The 21,727-nt window shown below is 40.8% G+C and overlaps 1 protein-coding gene across 7 annotated transcripts; it reads left to right on the top strand.

Annotated features, from left to right (window-relative positions):
• The first annotated feature begins 608 nt into the window (after positions 1–608).
• On the top strand, positions 609–21,037 carry picalmb (phosphatidylinositol binding clathrin assembly protein b). Of its 7 annotated transcripts, XM_085370305.1 has the most exons (23): positions 609–1,140; positions 5,731–5,873; positions 6,003–6,078; positions 6,169–6,271; positions 7,790–7,883; positions 8,083–8,194; positions 8,301–8,407; positions 8,495–8,536; positions 9,608–9,693; positions 9,814–9,937; positions 10,055–10,188; positions 11,612–11,712; positions 11,888–12,040; positions 12,406–12,489; positions 14,231–14,323; positions 14,553–14,663; positions 16,277–16,393; positions 16,501–16,531; positions 16,656–16,755; positions 17,540–17,599; positions 17,969–18,073; positions 18,461–18,566; positions 19,990–21,037. In XM_085370305.1, exons 1-22 carry the CDS (start codon positions 1,011–1,013, stop codon positions 18,551–18,553), a joined length of 2,199 nt encoding a protein of 732 aa, XP_085226431.1. In that variant the 5' UTR covers positions 609–1,010; the 3' UTR covers positions 18,554–18,566; positions 19,990–21,037. The 7 variants fall into 7 exon arrangements, with proteins under 7 accessions (XP_085226431.1, XP_085226425.1, XP_085226426.1 ...); XM_085370299.1 differs by lacking the exon at positions 12,406–12,489; XM_085370303.1 differs by lacking the exons at positions 609–1,140; positions 12,406–12,489 and adding an exon at positions 5,491–5,596.
• Positions 21,038–21,727: the final 690 nt, after the last annotated feature.

The following is a 21,727-nucleotide window of genomic DNA, read 5'->3' on the forward strand; positions in this document are numbered from 1 at the left end:
AAATAAAATTCTATCCACTTCTTCTTTTCACACCAAAACGAAACAGGAAACTACATTTAAGTTTAAATCAGGAAAAGTATGTAAATGGGAGGTCTGCTTATCCTACTGGCCATTAAATTTTTTTAAATAAATTAAAATCACATGTATTTTTTCAAACTCAGTATTAGTAATTCCTTTGAAGTGTGTACATATTGAAAACACAAAAGTCCAACTCTCACTGCACACTCCTGTCCTCAATCAAAATACAGGCTTCATCTCGACATCCAGGCCTCACTGACTGAACCTATCTGCTTTATTTCAGCTGGTCTGCGATCAGTTTGTACACACCTGCACGGCAGCGGACCTAGTGGCGTGTCTGAGGAGGCAAATCTGACTCAGGATCTGCAGCACAGTGTGTCGTGTGTAAGTATTTTTCCCCACTTCATAACAGAAAAGAGGAAAGCAGGCCCGCCATTTCCCCTCCTCAGTGGTCTCTTTTTCAGTCCTAGCTTGTAAAGCCGACCGACGGTGGCGGCGGCGACATCGGCGGGAGGAGGCGGAGGAGAAGGAGGAGCGGCGGAGGCAGGCAGGCGGGCAGGCGAGCGGAGAGACGCAGGGATCTGGTGTGCCACATCGGGATGAGAGCGAGGCTGAGATCCGGGTCGAGTGAGTCAGCGAGTGGACCTTGCAATCACGGCATCCTTAAAAACTGACTGATTCTGGACGGAGCCGAGCGGCACAACAATACATAAACTACCGAACATTTTTTTTTATTGTTGTTGTCATTTTTCGCTTGTCTTTATTATTCCGCCCTCCCTCGGTCTGCGCCTGCCATAGCCTTAGTTCTGATTTTCATTTCCACCAAGCTGGGTGAAGCGGGGGGGGTCCGGTGAGGTAGCGGTGTAGGAGGAGGTGGAGGGTTTATTAATTTTTTGCTGTTGTTATTGTTTTCGTACGAGCTCATATCTGAAGGCAAACCCAGACGAGCCTCATATTTTGACAGCCTTTTGTTGCACTGACTGGAAGCGAAGATGTCGGGGCAGAGCATTACGGACAGGATAACTGCAGCCCAGCACAGTGTAACGGGATCCGCCGTGTCGAAAACAGTATGCAAGGCCACCACGCACGAAATAATGGGCCCGAAAAAGAAACATCTGGATTGTGAGTATCTTTAAACACCACACGGGTTTTGGGGTAAAAACACCACTGAATTTTCTTCCCAGTGGAAACTAAGCTAAGCTATATCGATAGCTGAGCTATTAGGCCTCAAAGCCTTTAGCACAGGCTACGTAGGCTAAGATGCTAGCGCTTGCTCATGACAGGGAGATTAGTTATATTGTTTAAACACTGACCACAGGCCTTCTTGAAATAGTTTTGAACGTAATTACGGAATCTTAAGATTGACAGCCTTTATTTATGCTTACAGTTAATTTAGCCTTTTCGTTTTACATATAAGTTGCTGTAAACCTAGCTTTTTTTTCTTTTAGCTCCCACTACTTCCTATATTTACTCATAGCTTGAAATTATAGCCGTAATTCGCTTATGTGACTGCTGCTTCATACAGAAAATCCTTACAAAATATATCAGGAAGCTGTGGGCCCTTGCACAACATTTCCAGGAATGCTCTCATCTTTAGTGGAGTGAGTGAGTAATTTGATACCTGCTGATACACTGAGGTGACACTGAAGGAGCAAAAAAGAAAAATCACAGTTTGTGCCTGGAGTACCTTAAAGGACACGGACAGTACATGACACATCTATGACAAGAATACATATGCACCCTGACGCAGGCACAGGGGCTTAAACCCTCCTCTGACTTATGAGTACATCAGAGGGGTCACTGCTTGTGTGTACTTAAAGATGCAGCGGTAATATTTTTCTGCATTTTGATCCACAGAAATTAAAGCAATGAACATGGTTTTATGAAGGCCCTGTGTCTTCATAAGAGTTCAGTGTGTGTGTGTGGAGGGAGGGGGGATTGTATATTTATCTACCATGTTCAAGGCTGCTAACCCAGCACAGTGGTTTTTGGACTCAAGAAGCTAAAACTGTGGTGAGTATTTTGGGTTGATGGTAAAGCTGCAGGTTCCACACCTGTTGTTCTGCTCAGACGACTCCCCTGAGGTGACATGAGTGAAAGTTGGCAGAGTCATACACTGTTGGACTGATCCCAACAGAAGCCATAAATCCAGCGTGACTGAGATGCGTCTCAGCACACACAGGACAACCTGTATGTGTGTGCGTACATAATGCCACAAGGCCCTCTTATTGTATGTTGACACTTAAGAAAGGTCGGTTGTCTGGGTTGGCAGGCTTATGTTTTCTCAATTTTTAATCTCCATTTTGACACCAATTTTCTGCATTTTGAGTAAGTTTAGGAGGATTACTTTCACTAGAGAGTTGAAAGTACTGTGAATGACTGGAGACACACCAGAACGATACATGTGGTGCTTTTTAAAAAGTGCGTTACGAGTAAAAGAAGCTACAGTTAGCTTAATATCTGTAAATTTTAATCTGTATAATCCTCAGAATTCTTTCAGATTCACATATTTCACAAAGTTTTAAAACACATGACTAATGACAGTAAAGGTGTGTGTGTGTGTGTGTGTGTGTGTGTGTGTGTGTGTGTGTGTGTGTAGTCGAGTGTTTCAGGCTCCAGATGCATGCAGAGGGAACATTATAGGAATCTGATCATTTATGCGGCCTATTGTAGAGACTGAAAACACATTTGAGAAGCTGTAGTCTGTAAATGTTTTATTTTTTTAGGTTGTCCTTAAATCTGGATATAGCAGACACCTTTTTTTAATGGAGGTTTTCAAGTGTAAGAAGAAAGTCGAAGTTCTCAAATGTCAAATATCATTCAGTTTAATGCAGATGTAATAGAAGTTTTTCTACAGTCCGCATCATTGTTAATGAAATCGGCACTTCTTTTATCAAAGGAAAAAGTAAACAGGACAACCAAATGTTCAGTTTTGTCAGTTTTCAATACTCTGATGCACTCGGCAGTATGTGCGTATGTGGAATGGAAGAAGAGCTCAAAGTGCACAGTAGTAAAAATCAAGTGTATGAATGTAGCTTGTAGTGTAGCTGAACTTTGAATCTATTAAAACTATACAGGTGCTTCATAAATAAAAGTCCAAAGTCTGATAGCCACCTCTTATGTGACACTGTCTGACTGGTAATCATAATCAGCTTTAAGTAGACATCATTAACATGGACTCATTAACAGTTTGATCCACAAAATGCCAGAAATTTTAAAAAAAAAGAAAAGAAAAAAGGTGTCTCATAGTTTAAACCTCAACCTTTACTTTAAAGTCACATTTAAGTAAAGATGGGGAATTCAATAGCAGAGTGTGCAGAGGATCTGCAGAGTAGTTGATAATTAATTTTGTTATTCAGTTAATCAATAAATTCTGTTAGTTATTGCTATTAGTACCTGAGTGACTGCTTAGTTTGAGTAGTGGAGGTGAGGAACGAGTGACGCTGAGTCAATGGGCCAAAATGTAACTTTATTTTATGAAACATGTCAGATCAGTATTAAAAAGTTCACAATGATCAGTCAAAACATGGTGGAAGAATTTACACACATTTACATTTTTGTCATTGTTGTTTTTTTAAGTTATCACAATAAGTAACTAATTCATCATTTATATCCTGTCTTATAGCTCCTGTGGAAAGCCTCCTTTCTCTTAGTTGCTCTGTCCTCACTCTGATGCATTTTAGGACTAAAGGCATGTTTAAGATGACACACTAAGACTGATTTCTGGGTCACAGGCACAAATCAGTGTTATAAAAATACTCTTTTATATCATTGTGCTCGCATAGTCTCTCTCTCTCAATTTTTTTTCCAAGATAAAATAAACTAGCAGCAAATAATTATTCTCTATTATAAATATTCTTATAAATAAAGCCCTGTTTTTAACACGTTCTAGCTGATCCTGCATTGATTGTCGTTACATGGATTTAAACTGCATAATGAGGACTAAATGCGGATTTATTTTTAATGCACAGTTCAGTGGCATCACTCATTGTCATGACAGTTACATGAATACATTTGTGTCTTGTGAATTGATTCACTTAGAAATCGTTCATGTCAGCCACTGTGGACATTTAGCAGGCTGATTATAACATGACAGTGCTGTCAGTGCATCCTCCTCCCCCATCTTCTTCCTCCTCCTCCTGCCTCGTCTCCTCTCTGTCGTCGTTTTCTTCTCTGGGCAGTTCAGCCACCCATGCTAACTTCTCTGCTGCTGCTTCTGTGGAAGGTTATCCTGTCCTACTTAGAGTCCCCCGCCTTTTGAAAAGTCAAATATAGGACAGAAATGGAGGCCCAATTACCTCTTCAGTCTGATCGCTTCTGTGAATGGCAGGGTCATTAGCACTGATGTACTCGGCTGCTTCGAGTAGTATCATTCAACCAGCATATGGGTGCGGGGAGAGCATATGATCAGAGGAAGTGGGACAGAACATGTATGGTTAACATCTTATGCCCTGCACTTTATACTGGTCTGATAGAAGGGTGGTTTGCTGCCAGTAATAAGCTAGATTAGTTTCAGGTTTCTGCTGCAGTGATCCCTGATTGTACTCAAACAACAGTATGATGATTTAGTCATTATCATGCAGATTTTATGTGGAAAACCGCTTTTCTTAAATACCCTTATTTGGCCAATTTACCTCACTGCTCCAGAGGATTTTGGATAGAATAATAGCAGGACTTCAGGACTACAAGAACCTTTTGTTACTACCTGATCTGTAAGTTACTGGTGTGATTGTTTAATTAACTGCATAGACTTTATGTGAAGCAGAAAAAAGCTTGGCAGATGTTAGAGGAAACAGCACCAGAGCTGCCATTAATAATACAGAGATCAACAACGCAGTATAATTTTTTAGGTGCACGTATTGGACTTGGAGATTTGTGATCAAATATTCACCTATTTTATGTCCAACAATATGAAATTAAACTGTAAAATGACTAAACGAGATGGGAAATACTCAGATTTTAGAGCTGTTGGTCACATTTGTTTGGCAAATGATAATTCTGTTATCCACATATGTTGGACAGTTTCTTAACAGTTTATCATTTACAGTGTCCTAGCTGATTGTATTTTATAGTATTATCAATGGTGTTTTCTGTTAAGCTGATGGTGTTGTGTTAGATTAGAAAACATCAGTAACATAGTTGGTCTTTACAGCATTTTTAGATAATTTTGAACAGTCTTCCTTCACCATTTTCAGTTTTGTCTCGACTGATCGCCAGCACAAAACGTAGTAATGTGAATTAGCCTGTGTCGCAATTTTTGGGATTATTTGCCAGCGTTGGGGTTAACAGGTGAACAAGTTGAACTACTGTGAGCACAGTGACCTGCTTTGGAAAACATGGAAATTAGATGAACACCGGAGACCAGTTTTAAGTTTGCGCATCTGTTGTTAGTTTCTAATTTGTCACAGTAGACAGCGGCAGGTGTTGGTCTGTTTGCTGGTTCAACATAAGGCCTGTCTGACAAAAAAAAAATGATACACTGGGAATGGATTCCTGATGAACATTATTCAATGTTTGTTGGCATAATATGCATCTAAATCAGCGGACAAATGGGAGCTGTTGGGATCTCAGGCCACAGGTCAGAACAGTGGAGCTTCAGATAAGCCATAAAAAGCAGTAAAATGCCTCATTCAGACTGCAGTAGACAACACTGGATAGCCTCCAGTTATTAAAAACTGTAATTTAACTGTATGAAATCTCTTTTGTTTTAAGATTTGATTCATTGCACCAACGAGATGAACGTGAACATTCCCCAACTGGCTGACTCGCTGTTTGAGAGGACCACCAACACCAGCTGGGTGGTTGTGTTTAAATCCCTCATCACTACACACCACCTCATGGTCTACGGTAACGAGGTGAGACACTTGATCCCATTCCCATTACGATCCAAGCCAATGAACTGGTTCCACTTTAATGGCAGAATATTTGAGTGTCTGTTTCACCAATTAGTGATGTTGCCTTAACTGTTGTCACGCCTCCTGCAGCGTTTTGTCCAGTATTTGGCTTCAAGGAATACACTTTTCAACCTCAGTAACTTCTTGGACAAAAGTGGATTACAAGGTAACGTTTTTTGTTCTTATCGTGGAAGTTTCAACAAAATACGTAAATTGTGATAAATGCTTATTTGTCACCTCCTGTCTTGCGTTCCAGGCTATGACATGTCTACATTCATCAGGAGGTATAGTCGATACCTGAATGAGAAAGCAGTTTCATACAGACAGGTTGCCTTTGACTTCACAAAAGTTAAACGCGGGTGAGCACTGAAACAGATTTCCTATTCTACAATAAAAGCTGTAAACTTGCTTTCCCTTTAAATATGTTTAAAGAAAGAATGTTTACATCTGAAGCAAATAATAATGCTCATTGTGACTAAAGCTGGGTTGTTTTAATTCATCAAATAGTGAAATATAGTGATCAGTTACTCACGGCTCAGAGAGGTCTTTAAATACGTTGTCTAAATTGGCTCTTTTTTTGCATTTTTGACTGTTAAGCCGTCTCAGCAGAACTTGTATCAAATTAATAGTAATAACCCATTTTTTAAAAATTACATAGAGTCAAATAGCAAATGATAAATTAATCAGTTGATCCACAAAAGATTAATTGTTGAGCATTTTTATACTTCCACAGCAGAGTTAACAGAATTGTTGTAATTCGTCTGTAATTTGTTTTCCAAATAAAGTTTAGTATATACTTTTTGTTGTTGTAATGGAGGAACATGACACTCAGTTTGCTGGACAATAGAGCTTTGTGCTAAATGGTACTGCTTGTTCTGGCTTCTCCAGTATAAAGATTTCAATTTTTAATTTTTTAAAACAACTTTTTGAAGCTGTGTATGTTTAACCTCCTAGGACCTGGCGTCCACATATGTGGACATCACATTTTGGGTTATTTAGACCAAAAGCACGGTGGCAAGGTGGTTAGCACTGTTGCCGCACAGCAAGAAGGTCCTGAGTTCAATTCCAACATCAAGTCTTTCTGTGAGGAGTTTGCATGTTCTCCCCGTGTTCGCGTGGGTTTCCTCCGGGTACTCCGGCTTCCTCCCACCGTCCAAAGACATGCAGCTTGTGGGGATAGGTTAATCGGATAATCCAAATTACCACTAGGTGTGAATGTGCGAGTGAATGTGAGTGCGAATGGTTGTCTATCCCTGTGTGTTAGCCCTGCGACAGACTGGCGACCTGTCCAAGGTGTACCCCGCCTCTCGCCCTATGACAGCTGGGATAGGCTCCAGCGCCCCTGAAAAGGATAAGCGGAAGCAAATGGATGGATGGATAGACCAAAATACTCAATTTTGCACTACAAGGGCCTGATATCCTCTTACGAGGACATTTTACTGCTACTGTTCTATCAAAATTTTAAACGAATATCCTCATATGTGGCGCTTATTTTTCTTAAAAACAAAAATAAGGTAAAAAAAAAAAAAATTGGTAATTCTTTGTTTTTACATTCATATGCCCCAATATGCCCAAATATCAAAGAGAAATTAAAAATGCATGCCATGGAAGAGTTTGGGTCTTAGGAGGTTAACTGAAAATCTCTAGGCTTCAGATTGATCTCCCCTTCAGCTGTGACAAATTACAGCAACATTTTCCTGTTCTGTTTTGTTTTTGACATTTTAGAGCCTGCTGACAGATTTATCAGTAACTATTTGCAGCACTATCATCAGTGTAAACCCATAAGTCAGTCTGTTTTAATATCTGCACCGTTTGCTTCCCCATCTCTCCTCTCCTCGTTGCCCTCGCCTGCTCCGACTCTGCGTGTGTCCACACAGAGTGGACGGCGTAATGAGGACCATGAATACAGAGAAGCTGCTGAAGACTATCCCCATTATTCAGAACCAGATGGACGCCCTTCTCGATTTCAATGTGAGTTTAAGGTGAAGCCCCCCCCCCCCCGTGGTTCTGCAGCTCGTGTAGTAAGAAGCTGCTCATCTGGAGTGTGCAGAGTGCACCGAGACTGCTGTATTTCCCTAATTCAGAAGCAGACTTTTTGTTTTTTGTGTGGCAACAAATCGCTGTGCAGAAGCTTTAAAGATAAATGTCTCGGCTGATTGCTTTCCCTCAGGTCAATGCCAACGAGCTGACTAATGGAGTCATCAATGCAGCCTTCATGCTGCTCTTCAAAGACTCCATCCGGCTCTTTGCTGCTTATAATGAAGGCATTATCAACCTGCTTGGTAAGACCTTTGCGGACTCACCTTGTCTTTGTAAATCCTGTGCTGTTGTTGGCCATTACAAGTAAATACAATGTTTTTTTTCTTTTTTTTATATATAACCAAACAGAGAAATACTTTGACATGAAGAAGACTCAGTGCAAAGAAGGTCTGGACATCTACAAGAAGTTCCTCACTCGAATGACCCGGATATCAGAATTCCTGAAAGTAGCAGAGGTAAATTAGACTACATTTATCTCCACAAATGCTCCTGCTGTCGTGAGTGCAGGGAAGCAAACACAACTCGCTCTTTCTTTCTAACAGCAGGTGGGAATCGATCGAGGAGACATTCCAGACCTTTCACAGGTAAGTGTCAGAAAACCTGAGGTTTCCACTCTTATTAGGAAGACTTTTCTTTTCTTTCTGTTACTGCCAGCTTTAACTGCTTTTTTTTTCTTTTTTTGATTCAGCATTGTCCTTGTTAGACTAGAATATAGTATACTCGGCTCACATTTTATTTACAATTAGGCACTTTGCATGATTTCCTTCTTGGGCGCATGTCTGCCAGAGGAGGCGGTCCTCTTTTCCAGTTCCCTATCCTCTTTCTTCCTCTTCTGAATCTCCTTCTTTTCTTCTTGCCCCCAGTACCTTCTTCTAATTCTTCTGACAGTAAATAAAGGTGTGGAGTCCTCACACTATAGTTGAAGCCTGCATAGTGGCAGATGTTTCATAATTTACAGTAAACTGTGCACACTGTTGTGCTCGTCTCTGGGGGACCAGTTTTACATAAATAATTTACCCCCGAAAAACTGCAGCTAAGAAGCCTTTCCTCTCACTGTCACCACCTTTATATTCTGTATTTTCCCCTTATCTTTCCACTTTAGTTCACAGTTTGTGTAAGTACTATCATTCCACTCTTCTTCTTCTATGTCCGTGACTTGCCTCAGTGTTGTCTTTTTGCATGCCTCTGCTCTGACTCTGTCTCCTACATCGTGGTGAAAAACAGTTGAAGGAAAAAACAATCGCCGTGGTAAAATTCTGTTCACTTTTGGTCATGTTATTGAGGTGTAAGCAAGCATAGCTCATCTCCTGTAAAATGGCTGCCCCGTTGTGCTTAGACACCGCCACTTCAACAACGGCCGGGTTGCTGAAAGTGTTGTGGTGCTGTACGTCATCCCACACAGATGTTACTCTCATCCAAAGTAGCTCTTTGGCTGGAATGTAGTTATCGATCAGTGGTGGGTAACTAATAGCCCAAAGCTACCAAAAACGTGCAGATCAAAGACATAAATTGGCTGTCTACACCTGAGTTTTCATGGTGTGGTGTTTTGTACTCCATCTTGGTTGCTCACCACTGTCTTTTATGGTCTTCATGTCTATGTAGACTACATTTTCTGTCTCAGGAAGTCACTGACTCTATGTTCTCTGTCACGACAGGCTCCTAGTAGCCTTCTCGAAGCTCTAGAGCAACACTTGGCCTCTTTAGAGGGCAAAAAGGTCAAAGATTCCACTGCAGCCAGCAGGTATATAAATCCTCTTATATTTGCCTTGGATCACAGCAACTACCTCAACATTTATATTAGATCAGTCATACTGACTTATCTGTGCTGCACTGCATCTGGTGTGAATTTGTTTCCCTGCAGGGCCAGCACTCTGTCCAATGCTGTGTCATCACTGGCCAGCACAGGGATGTCTTTCACTAAAGTCGATGAGCGAGAGAAGCAGGCGGCTCTCGAGGAGGAACAGGCTCGACTCAAAGCTCTCAAGGTTAATGCATTTTTGAAACGAAAAATGAAACATTATTTCACGTGGCATGCATTAAATCTCCCCAGCGTTGGCTTTTTTTTTTTTTTTTTTTTTTGACTGGACTTCATTACTCATCAGGAACAAAGGCTTAAAGAGCTCTCCAAGAGGCCTTCATTTGCCACGACTGATACATCACCAATCTCCACCACTGGGGGCACTATCAGCACAGCACCAGCCATTGATCTCTTCTCTACACCCAGCTGCTCCAATGGGTACTGCTTAGATCTATATTTTGTACTTGAAAAGAAAGCGCTTCAGTAACTAATTTATAACATATAAAATTGTGAGTAATTAGGACATGTAGGGAACCTTTGCCGGCATTGTCGTTGCAGAAGAAGGTATCAAACAGTCACGATGAGATGCTCATGCTAGTAATGACATGAGAGGATGTACATGTGAGATAGCTGAAGCAGTTTATTAATCAGCTGAAAAGTATTTTGTTGGTTTTCTTGATTTTGGGTTTGAGACTGGTGATCATTCAAAAAATTACATGATCTCACCGTGTGCCCAGGGAAAGGATAACGGGTACGTTTCACCCTTCATAATGCTTCCTCTTCTACAGCTGCAGTCTGTAACCCAGAGGTATAGTCAGTTTATTATCACATTGGCGCTAGAAGCAGCCATTAGAAAATGAGTACACTGTTGTCATAAAGGGACAGACATGGTCAACAATAATATTCAGGTAGGCGGTGGCATTTAAGTGACACTCCGTTAGTGCAAATAGGCACAAAGTGTGCCAAGAAAATGTCCCCACACCATTACATCTCCACCACCTGACTTAACCAAGGCAGGATGAATGCATGCTTTCATGTTTACACTTAATTCTGACCTCACCATCTGAATGTTACAACAGAAATCAAGACTTCCTGAACAACAAATGTTTTTCAGTCTTCTGAAACATGCAAATTTTAGCCTCAGTTTCCTGTTCTTAGCTTAAGAACAGCGTCAATTGCACTTGGTGTGGTCTTCTACTACCTGTAGCCCATCTGTGCACAGAGATGCTCTTCTGCATACTGTAGTTGTAGTGAGTGGTTATTCAGGTTACTGCTGCCTTCTTCCTCTGACCTCTAACATCAACGAGGCATTTTTGCCCCAGGAACTGCCGCTCATTGAAATATTGTAATGCTCGATTTGAACTTCAGCAGGTTGTTTTGACCTTGTCTACGTGCCTCAATGAATTGAATTGCTGCCATGAAATTGACTGATTATATACTTGTGTTAATGAGCAACTGAGCAGGTGTACCCAATAAAGTAGCAAGTGAGTGTATTTACACTGAAAAGCTTAAGGGAGAGACTTCTGGTTGGAAAACACATGCTTCTATATTAAAATAATATACTAATGGTGGTTGGTGGTATAAGATGATGTATTTCTGGATCAGGGAGCCACATGACAAAGTAAAAGTTTTATTAAAGTGATTTTGCTCAATGTGTACATTTAAATATGACAAGAGCTATGAAAGCATAATATTTGATTTAGAAACAAAAAAGATTAACCCTTCCCCACTAGAGCAGCCTTTTCGGCCATTAACTCCAAATGGTTATCTGTCAGAAGAGACCAGGATAAACACTATAATCAAGCAGTTTCCGGGGCTGTATTATGGATTTGTTTACCAGGCTTTTTTCTTCTGTCCACAGTGCAGTGAAGATGGAGAGCGACCTTTTTGACCTGCAGCCTACTTTCCAGCCCTCCATGCAATCAGGCACCACAGGGCTTCCATCAGCGACAGCATGGGCAGGTGAACTGTCGCCTCTCCCATCACGTTCCAACCAACATCTGCTTCTGGACTTTATTTGTTCTGCATGCTTTCCTCTTGTTGTTGTCTGACTCTGAATCCCACATCTTCCTCTGCTCTTCACTTTCTTCTGTCTTTTGCTTTTCTGTCTCTCTCTCTCTTTCTTCTGCCCGCATAGATCCTTTCACGTCTACTGAAGCTGGAGATGATTCCATGCCAAACCTTAACCCTTTCCTCTCAAAACTCGTTGTCGATGCCACTCACTTACCTGTCGTGTCTTCAGACGGTGTTAGCTTTTCCTCTAGGACATCTGGTCATGAAGTGTTTGGTGGTAACAAATCATTTTGTTTCTCAGAAGTCTTGTCGTGCTTGTTCATTTCTGTGTAGCTTCTTATAAGCATGATTAGCCTGCATGTTTTCCCTCTGCTGGTTTAGTTTGAATGTTGATTACCTGTCTGCTTATACACATCTCAGTTCTCTCTTCCTGTCTTCCTGTTCTAAGCTCAAGCTCAAATTACGTTAGCTTCTTAGCCTCTTTGTGCCTCTCATGTACCAAACAGGGTCCTCCATGTCCTGCTATGGAGGTAGTTTGGGCTCTTTTAATGAAGTTTGGTGTTGCATTGTAGTGCAAAGATGCCTTAGAGCTTTAAGTGGAAATATGTTCTTCTTTTACCAACACTATTTTTGATTCTCCAGATCGTTACAATCCCTTTATTGACACAAACTCATCCGTTTCAACCAATTACAAACGCACAGTGCGGATAGAGCACTCCATCTCAGGTACTATGATGGCTCCCCATCACAGCCTATGTTTCCTGGCAAACATAGGATCCTATGCAAATCCCCCTCCCTCCCCCAAAGAGCCATTATTTTGTCATCCATGGTAGAAATATAGGCAGAAACTTGTGTTAAAGGAAAGGTCTGACATTTTGGGAAAATATTTTAACAAATGGTAATATTTGTTAAATTAGGGTTAGGTTTGGTTAGGTTGCTGGGTTGGATCAGTGACTGTGACAGCGTTGCTCTGGAGCTGTTCCTTAGTGATTTGGGGCCATTTTGACCTGGTAGCATCACACTGTTGCTGCAAATTTATTGAAGCACATCCATGATGCAGCTCTCTTGTTCCACCACATCTTAAGTATATTGTGTTGGGTTGGTCTGGTGACTATGGAGGTCATTTGAATACACTTAACTCATTAACCAACTTAACTATTCAAGAAACAAGTTTGAGATCATTTGAGCTATAACCCATTATGCTAGTGGAAGCGGCAATCAGAAGTCAGGTACACTGTGATTGTAAAGGGGTGGATGTAGTCAGCAGCAGGTGATGAAATGATGCTCAGTTGGTGTTAAGGGGCCTGAAGTGTGCCAGGAAAAATCCTCTACACAATTGCATCACTACTACCAGCCTGAACTGTTGATACAAGGCAGAATGGATCCATCCTTTCATGTTTATGCTCAATTCTGACCATACCAACTGAATATTGCAGCAAAAATCGAGACTCCAAATCCAGGCAACATTTTTCCAGTCTTGTTCAGTTTTTGTGAAGCTGTGCAAACTGTAGATTTGTGTTCTTAGCTGGCAGGAGTGGCACCTGATGTGCTCTGTAAACCCTAGAGATAGTGTGGGAAAATTGCAACAGATCAGCAGTTTGTGAAATGCTCAGACTAGCCTGTCGGCACTAACAACCATGTCACGTTCAAAGTCACTTGAGTTTATGTCAAAATGTAGACAGTTTGAACTCTTTTAGTCAGTGTGTCACTCAGAAATAATACTACTGTAAATCCCCTCAGACTGCAGCGTGAGCCAACCAAAACTCTGGTACTTCTTTACAGTATCACAGTTTTGTTGATACTCTCTGCCTGGTTAAAGGACTAGGATTTAGTCAAAAGCCTTGTGTAATGTTATTTTGAGCTTTGAGACTTTTTCCTTAAATATTTAAAAGCCATTTCTTTTATGTGGGTTTTCAAAACATGCAGAAACTATTGGTCTTTTCAATCAGTGTAAAAAAAAAAAAAATAATTCACTGGTTCATGCTTCTCATCAGCAGCAAAACAGTTTGACATTAAGCAAGCTATTTAGCAAAGTCTGACCAAGCTAGCTGCCATGTGACCTTTTGTGAATGCTCACAGCTGCATTACTTGCTTGACAGGAACAACTGCCAATCAAAATATAATGTTCCTCCAGCTGATCCGATCTACCACCAGCCATTTTCTTTAGGTGTCCACCTATTTTCAGTTTTCATGTTAAGCTAAGTGTAACATATGCTAGTCTGATCAATTAGTATTAATCTCCAAAATGTCAAACTATTCCTTTAATGCTTGCCTTTGGGTTGCTGCGGTACATATCCACCTCAAATTTTGCTTAAGAGTTTAATAACTTTTGTACATGTTAGCTCTCGTCTTTCTTTATGTAATATTGCTGTCACTTCCTCCATGTCTCTCGGCCTGGCCTTGAAATACTTTCTTTCTTCCTGTCTTTCTTTTCTTTGTGTTCTTCTTGCTTCCTGTGGCGTGTCAGACTCCTTCTGTGGTCCAGTGTCCATTGCCCAGCACCTCCCACATCAGGCTCCCTTCCCCACTGAGCCCTCTTCTGTAGCAGGTCTATTCAGAGGTAGAGTACTGAAGGCATCTCTCTGCCTCATTCATCAGTAGATCAATGCTTTTTTTCCCCATCCTGTAGAGGAAGCTGTGTTATTCTGCTCTGTGTTCAAATGTCTAGAATTTCTGTAGTTAGAAGTGCTGGTGCAGAAACCTTGGGTCCAGGCCGTGGTCAGTTTTTAGAGTATTTCTCATCTTGTAACTGTGTAACTACAGCACTCTTCTCTTTCATCTCTCTGAAGGATACTCAACACCACAGGCCCCTCCACAGCCATCAGCGGGGGGACTGCAAGTGGACTTTGAGTCAGTTTTTGGAGCCAAAGCCACAGGCAGCAGTAGCCTCAATTCTGATGGTAAGGATTTCACATTCAAGTGAACTGGCAATACCAGTACCATAGCTTTTTGTCTCTTAGTAAGGCAGACAGTGCTTAATTATAGTTTGCAGATGATGGATCAAAAACAGTCCTTCACTTAGCTGAAGAAAGTTTTTTTTTTTTTTTTTTTCCTCACGAAAAGGGGGAGGAAATATCTGAAAGATAGTGGACCACATTAATGTTTTGTTTTTTCTACCATTTATTTTAGCTGTAGTTGCTTGAAGAAAAACAGCGAAATCTTGCTATTTAGAACTGCACTAAGTCATGTTATTTGCTTTAGATAGCTGTGTCTGGTCCTGACGTCAGATGCAGCTGAAACACCTGCAGCTCTCAGCCCCATCTTGCAAGTCGCCAATGCAGGAACATACTGTTGTTTTTCTTCTGGGTTATTTTTACCCCACACTGTCTGTGTGTCTGCAAGCAGCCAAAAAACTGCATATAGTGAAGAAACTGACAGATGATAGACCTCAAATCAGAGTTAGGCTAAGAAAAATTTTCACTCGTAGTATTTTGGTGGGTATAATTGATTTTAAGAAGTGTTTTAAACACTGATAACTTACTGAATGTGCAGAATTTCAATGATGAAATAACAAATTCAATCTCTTCAAATCATCTGTTTGAACAGAGAATGAAAACAGTTTCCAGAAAACCCTGAAAGGATTAGAGAGTGATTATCAATGCACTCTAAACAAAAATGGCACCTTTGTTTTATAAGAAGGAATAAACCACATAACATACAGACCATTATATCCTTTTCATTTATATATTCAGTCCGAAACAGGCACACACCTCTAGCACTTATTGGTGTTTTTTTCTTTTTGAATCGCTCAAGAAGAAAAAACCCACTATTTCACACGTTGTTAGTGGTTACTTTAATTTCTTTAAAGCAGATGCTGCTAACATAATATGTTTTGCTTGGGGGAGAAAACTGCAGAACTCGTAATCGGCATTGTAAACTGTTTTGGTTCGCCCTTTACTGCCCTCATAGCGCTGTTTTTGGCCCAAACAAGCAACTGTTTTCTTTTCTTTCTTTTTTAAAATCTCTAAATGTCACTTGAAGCTATCTGGCAACACCAAACTGCAGAGAAACATCATATTAATTAGCTACTAGCTGGTGCCATACCGCTGGCAGCTGACGCCAAGGTGTGCATGGAAAAGAGGATAAAGGGACCCTGATCACGGCTGCTGGATACTTGTTAGTTCTGGTATAACACAAGTGTTGCAGGAACTTTAATGATTTCAGATGTTGTCAGCTGTGGCCATATCTTTTTTTTCAGGAATAGGTAGAAGCCAAAAACTGAGCTAAAGGGCTGAAAACAAAAATCCAAATGAATAAAAGTGTCTTTTTTTTTTTTTTTAATAACACTGGAGGTACGTTAGTCGCATTTGTAGTAATTTTATGTTTACTAGATTAACGAAAAAGGTAATACTGTGTCAGCTGGCACAGAAGGATTAAAATTCATGAAAAATAGAATTTATAATAAGAAAATAAGCCCCAGTTCTAAGTGTTTGTTACGGACGGTCTTTGTCATTATTACATTGTGACGAATATCTTTTCTTTTCTGAGCCAGTCCTCTGTTCTGTCTTGTCAGATATTACTGGGGGTATCCTGAAACCGACTCTTGCCGGCTCTAACCAGCCGTCCAATCAGCAGCCAGAGAAGTTGGTGTCAGATGACCTTGACTCCTCCCTGGCCAACCTTGTGGGCAGTGAGTGTGATGCTTTGCTTTTAGCTGCTCTAATTAAAGCACGTGTTCATTAAAGGGGGGGGAAACATTTGCAGGCTAACAGCTGCTCGTTGTATTTCCTTTTTCAGACCTCGGCATTGGAAATGGCACGATGAAGAAGTAAGTGATGCTTCGTCGCTCTGTGTGTGTGCGCGTGTGTGTGTATGCGCACGTGCGCTTCAGCGGCTCTGTGCTCTCGGGCCACTTAAGGGCTGGCGCTAACATTGGCTGTGTTAATCCGCAGTGACATCCACTGGAGCCAGCCAGGGGAGAAGAGGATGACCGGCGGCACCAACTGGCAGCCCAAGGCGGCGCCAACTACGACCTGGAACCCTGTCTCCATGGTGACACAAACAAACTTTTCACTGCAGATTTTTTGCTCTTATTCTGCTGTCAAATAGAGAGCTGACATGAAACCAGAACATCTGGGTTCTCTTACATAAACTCAAAATCTGTTACTAATTACATCCATAGCTATAAACAGAACCTTGGAACAGGTACTGGTGCTTTAAACAGACAAATTAACATAAAGATATGGGCATTATTTGAAATACTTTGATGCTAAATCAAGCAAAATGCTGAGTTTCCTCCCTTGAGATGCATCGTCAGGTCTTTACCACAGCCACATTAATACAATACTTGTGTTAAGCTCCTTGAATTAAAGCTGAAAGTCTGCACTTCAATCAAATGTTGATTGCTTTATTTCAAACCCATTGTTGAGGTGAATCAAAATTACAGCAGTGTAAAGCTATGTTGTTCAGGATTCTTTTAATGAACGTTTCGCACAATCAGTGGAGCTTAACAAGCCCTGGAGGGCTTTAGATGGCAGACATTAGTGCTGGAAAACAAAGAGTTGCTGCACGTTATTGTCGTGGGAGTAGAGGTTTTTATCTGCTCATAAAGTAACCATCGTTTAATTTTGTCAAAGCCTCAAAGGTTTCCATTTGTTGCGCTCCATATTTTGCAATATGAAAAGTAAAGAATCAGCGTGCACTGACAAGGAGGAGGTAATTAAAAAGGAGCTAGACCAGCTGTTGAGTCGCGACCTTTGTACCCCTGTCACCGTGGCTGTCACATTTAATGTTGTTGCCTTGCCTTGTCTTACCTGACCTGTTTGTGTCTCCTCAGCCTCCGTCGATCATGGCCTTCCCTGCCACCACACCCACAGGCATGATGGGATATGGCATGGTAAGTACGTGTAAAGCTTCTGTAAAACTCATTTCGTTTGAAGTGTGAAAGAAAAATAAGCTGGATATCCATTCAGGAAGTTGTCAAATCAGCTTGTTAGATAAATATTTCCCGTGCTCTTTATCACTTGGAGAATTAATTAAATGCACTTAAAGTGGGTCAAGCGACTCATTGTTTGCTGATGTAAATATTCTCAAGGCTGATAAGTAAAGTGAGAGGTGAGTTCTCAGTAGTTTTTATTTAATTCAGTCTATAAATATTAATATTCAGTTTTCATCAGCAGATAGATCTGAGAGATTCAGGATGATGTGATTGTGTTGTTTGTGCTCACTACTGACCCCTCTGAAATTGATGTTTAACTTGCTGCAGCCTCCACAAATGGGCTCTATGGGGATGATGAATCCGCCCACCATGATGTACTCCCAGCCGGTCATGAGGCCACCCAACCCCTTTAGCTCTGTGTCTAGTGCTCAGGTGGGTGCACGTTAGTTTGCTCCGGGTTGATGCACAGTAAAGTTTGCACAGTTATCAGGTTGAGTAAACTGGTGTATCCATTGTGCTGTGATGTGCACCATGATTAGTCACTGTAAGTTTTGTTGTCAGTGTGATATTGCTGAGGATGATGACAGTTTTAACAAATGAACCCTTCACTCTGTAGAGCTGAATGGGACAAAAACTGTGAATCATCTCCCTTGTTTTGACTCCCTGTTCCAAAAAAAAAGCCTTTTTTCTTTTTTTTTAATTAACCCTTCTCTCATACATCACAGCTTCTCCAGACTAATCTCATCCCTCCTTCAGTCTCTGTACTGACTCTGACTTCTCCTCTGGTCCTCCTACCTCCTGTATTTCTCCCTGAAATAGCCCTCTGCAGCCTCTAGTCCTTCCAGCCAGAGTCCTCTCCGAGCCCCTGGACAGGACCCGTTTGCACACCTCTCTCTCAAGGATTTCTTGTAGAGCATCTCTTTAGGTACATCATGCTCTTTGCTTGTGGATGCACCTGCATGCTTTGCATGTCCAGTTATCCATTTGTTTAATTTGTATTCAGTATAAATCCATCTGATTAGATGTATTGCTTTTTACTAATGTTAACGTGGTGTTGCTCAGATTGCTTGCCTTATTGACAGATTTAGCCATACTCATTCTAACCCCTAGTTCATCCACTATCACCACATGTTGCTCAAACCTGTTTTCTCTGAACTGTGTAGACATTGGTGAACTAACAGCATGTTTGCTAAGCTCTGACCTAACATATATATATATACTAATGATAAATGTCTAATTTTGCTATCAGAAACCTACGTAAGCAGTAGCTGCTAATGAAGCTAATGTTATATCCATGTATTAGAGAAATTAAATTAATCATCATGATCCAAATAGTGTTTTATTTTATGTGAGAAACAAACATTGTGTTTGAAATGATGGCGTTAGCAGATAGCGTAATAGAAATTAACAACTATGTGGGATTTAGCCACTAATCTGAATTTCACAGTTGTCAGACTAATTTCCATCAAGTTTCTATTATTGTAGTGTAACCACACTAATTAATGGTGGACCTAATTCTGTTAACTACTGTAGCTTAAATTAGGAGAAGTTCAACGCTGCTAACAATTTCTGTACCTTTTTTTGTTTGTTTTTGTACTCTGGAAGTCTAAAAACAACAAGTCCTGCCCTTAAGAAACACTTCGGCATAAATTTGAATGCTCTTTGTATTCATGGTGCTGTCGTTGGCGAATGTGCTCATGAACAGGCTGGTTCATGGTTAACAGTGTTAAGACTCCTAGATATGAAGATTTTGGGTTAATTTAAGGTCCCAGTCACATAGGCCTAGAGACTAATCAGTAACAACTTGGATAAAGAAATATTCATCCCCCGACCATTTGGCAAGTGGTTGTTGTTAGTTGCAAGATGAAACTGGTTGCCAATCTCCTTTCGATTGCTTTGGTTACTTGCAGTTTGGATGAAAGATGCTGCTCTTGGATTCAACAGTAAGGCAAAAGTTGTGAATGGTCTGTTTCCAGTTTGTCACATTTCCCAGTTTGACTTCCACTGGGTGAGCAGTTGACAGCTCAGGATCTACCATCCAAACTACAGATGACCATGGCAATCTGTCAGTGATCGACGCAAGGAGGGGTTTTTTGGAGCAGCACCCTCTTTTCAACAGATTTCACCTAGCAAACTTCAGCAACCACTTGGGTTTTCCCAAGCAGCCAGTCATCAACTGGTCTTAAGGGCCTATGCGACTGGACCTAAGAGAGAATGCTCCTCTCTTACTTGTTATCACTGCCAGGATATATCAGTGTAAGGTTTTGACTGTTAACAGTTGCTGGACTGGATTATGTCTGCAGGCATTTTAGTGAGTTTCTAACATTGTGCATGACCTTTTCTTGCAGATGCAGTTCATGTAATTTGAAGGAAGTGACTCTTGGAAGATGAAAGCACCCAAGCAGCAAAACTTTGTCCTCGTTGCAGTCTTCAGAGAAACATTCACACAATGGTGCAGCGACTGTCAGAAACCATGCTAACAATGTCCAGATGACGTTTGGCGATAGCTCACACCCATTATTCTATAACTTGTCCGAGACGTCGAGTGATGCTGCTGTCTAACCCACCCACCCCTTAAGAGGACTCCTTATCCGTTTTACAGTGTAATCTGTAAAGATAGTTTTGGGTGCTGAGAAACTTAAATGTTGATGTATTTGGACATGCTGTGGTTGGATATAAAGGGTTGATGTTCAGAGGGGAGGGAGTGGAAGGGAAAGTAGAGCAGTCCTTCCCTTTCTTGATCCAGTCATCAGTCATCTATTCCCTACGGTTATTTAACTGTCACTAAGTAGTGATGCTAATGACGTTTACACCTGTTTAGTTTTTGTCTTTTTTACCGTGTTTACAGTAGACATTCCTTGTGTGTTGTTTGTATTTATTTATGATTATTGGTTTAAGATTGGGGGGAAAAAATAATAATAATGTAAAAACTACAGAACACGTGGGAGTGCTTCAGCATTAAACAAGGATCTCAGACTATCATTAAGAGATAGAGTTAAAAAAAAAATAGCTATTATATAAATGACACCTATTAAGCGGAATGATAGAGCACTAAATATTCTTTTTGTGTTAAGAAAATTTTCTACTAGGTGAAGGACTTCACAGTCCCCGTTGTAATTAAAGAGCAGGGGTTAGAGTACAAGTCAGTTAACAGTATATAGTTGATTCTGTGCCTAGGGTTTTACTTTGCAATGGATCAGTTTTTCTGACTAGTTGGAAAAAAACAAACAAAAAAACAAAAAAATAACACACTTCATCCACGAATCTGAGGCGTCGCACTGGGTGGTGGGCTCCATTTGCTTTAAGCTTGGCATGCCATTGACTCACTGACTGTAATCAAGGCTGCCTTTACTCTGAATGTGAACGAGTTGTCTTCATGTTGCACACATCTTTCCACACTGCAGTTCCTCAGTGAGAGGGGGCGGGGGTGGGAGGGCGGATGGCGTGTCCAGTGGAGGGGAAAAGAGTCGCAGATTAGTTGTAAATTAATTGTATAAAAGATCCCGAGGGCAGGGTGGCAGAGGAGACGCACTGTTGATCGGTGCTCTGTGTATATAAAACCTGACTGTTCTTTGAACGCAAACGTTGAAAGATGTATGAAATATGAAAGCAATTCAATCAAATTTGACTCTACCTAAGTTTGATTCAGGATATTCTCTGCGTTTGTCTCCGCAGATGTTTTCTTTATGTAATTAGAACGTGTAGCAGACAATGACTGAAGTCTTTTCTTTTCTTTTTCAAATAAAGAGCAGCTTCCACAAACTCTTGTTTATGTTTTGCTAGTTAATAGTTGAAGCGGTTTACCTGATAGCACTGGATTATAGCACGTTTTCACACAACAGGCTGTCACTAAATTACGTGCTGAATCTTGTGTGGGCGCAGTGTGTTCCAAGAAGTTTTTCGGCTTTAGTGAGTGAAAATCAGGTATTTTAATTGGCTCTAATTAGCAAAAACACATGTTAGCGCTTTATGGTTGTATCACTGGCCTTTCATCCAATATGCTCACATCTGGCTCCAAAAAAATCAATCAATCTTTCATATACAGTCTATACTTAAATCATAGTAACATACTAATAGAAACAAATT

Source organism: Diplotaxodon limnothrissa, linkage group LG14, assembly GCF_057381915.1.
Source record: "Diplotaxodon limnothrissa isolate DT_005_m linkage group LG14, D_limnothrissa_male_GT1.1, whole genome shotgun sequence".
In the NCBI taxonomy this organism is placed as follows: domain Eukaryota; kingdom Metazoa; phylum Chordata; class Actinopteri; order Cichliformes; family Cichlidae; genus Diplotaxodon; species Diplotaxodon limnothrissa.

Coding starts and splice junctions, on each gene's coding strand:
- picalmb (XM_085370305.1), top strand. CDS start 1,011: ATGTCGGGGCAGAGCATTACGGACAGGATAACTGCAGCCCAGCACAGT. Junction 12,041..12,405: donor TGGTCATGAAGTGTTTGGTG/GTAACAAATCAT, acceptor TTGATTCTCCAG/ATCGTTACAATCCCTTTATT. Junction 14,664..16,276: donor CAGTAGCCTCAATTCTGATG/GTAAGGATTTCA, acceptor CTGTCTTGTCAG/ATATTACTGGGGGTATCCTG.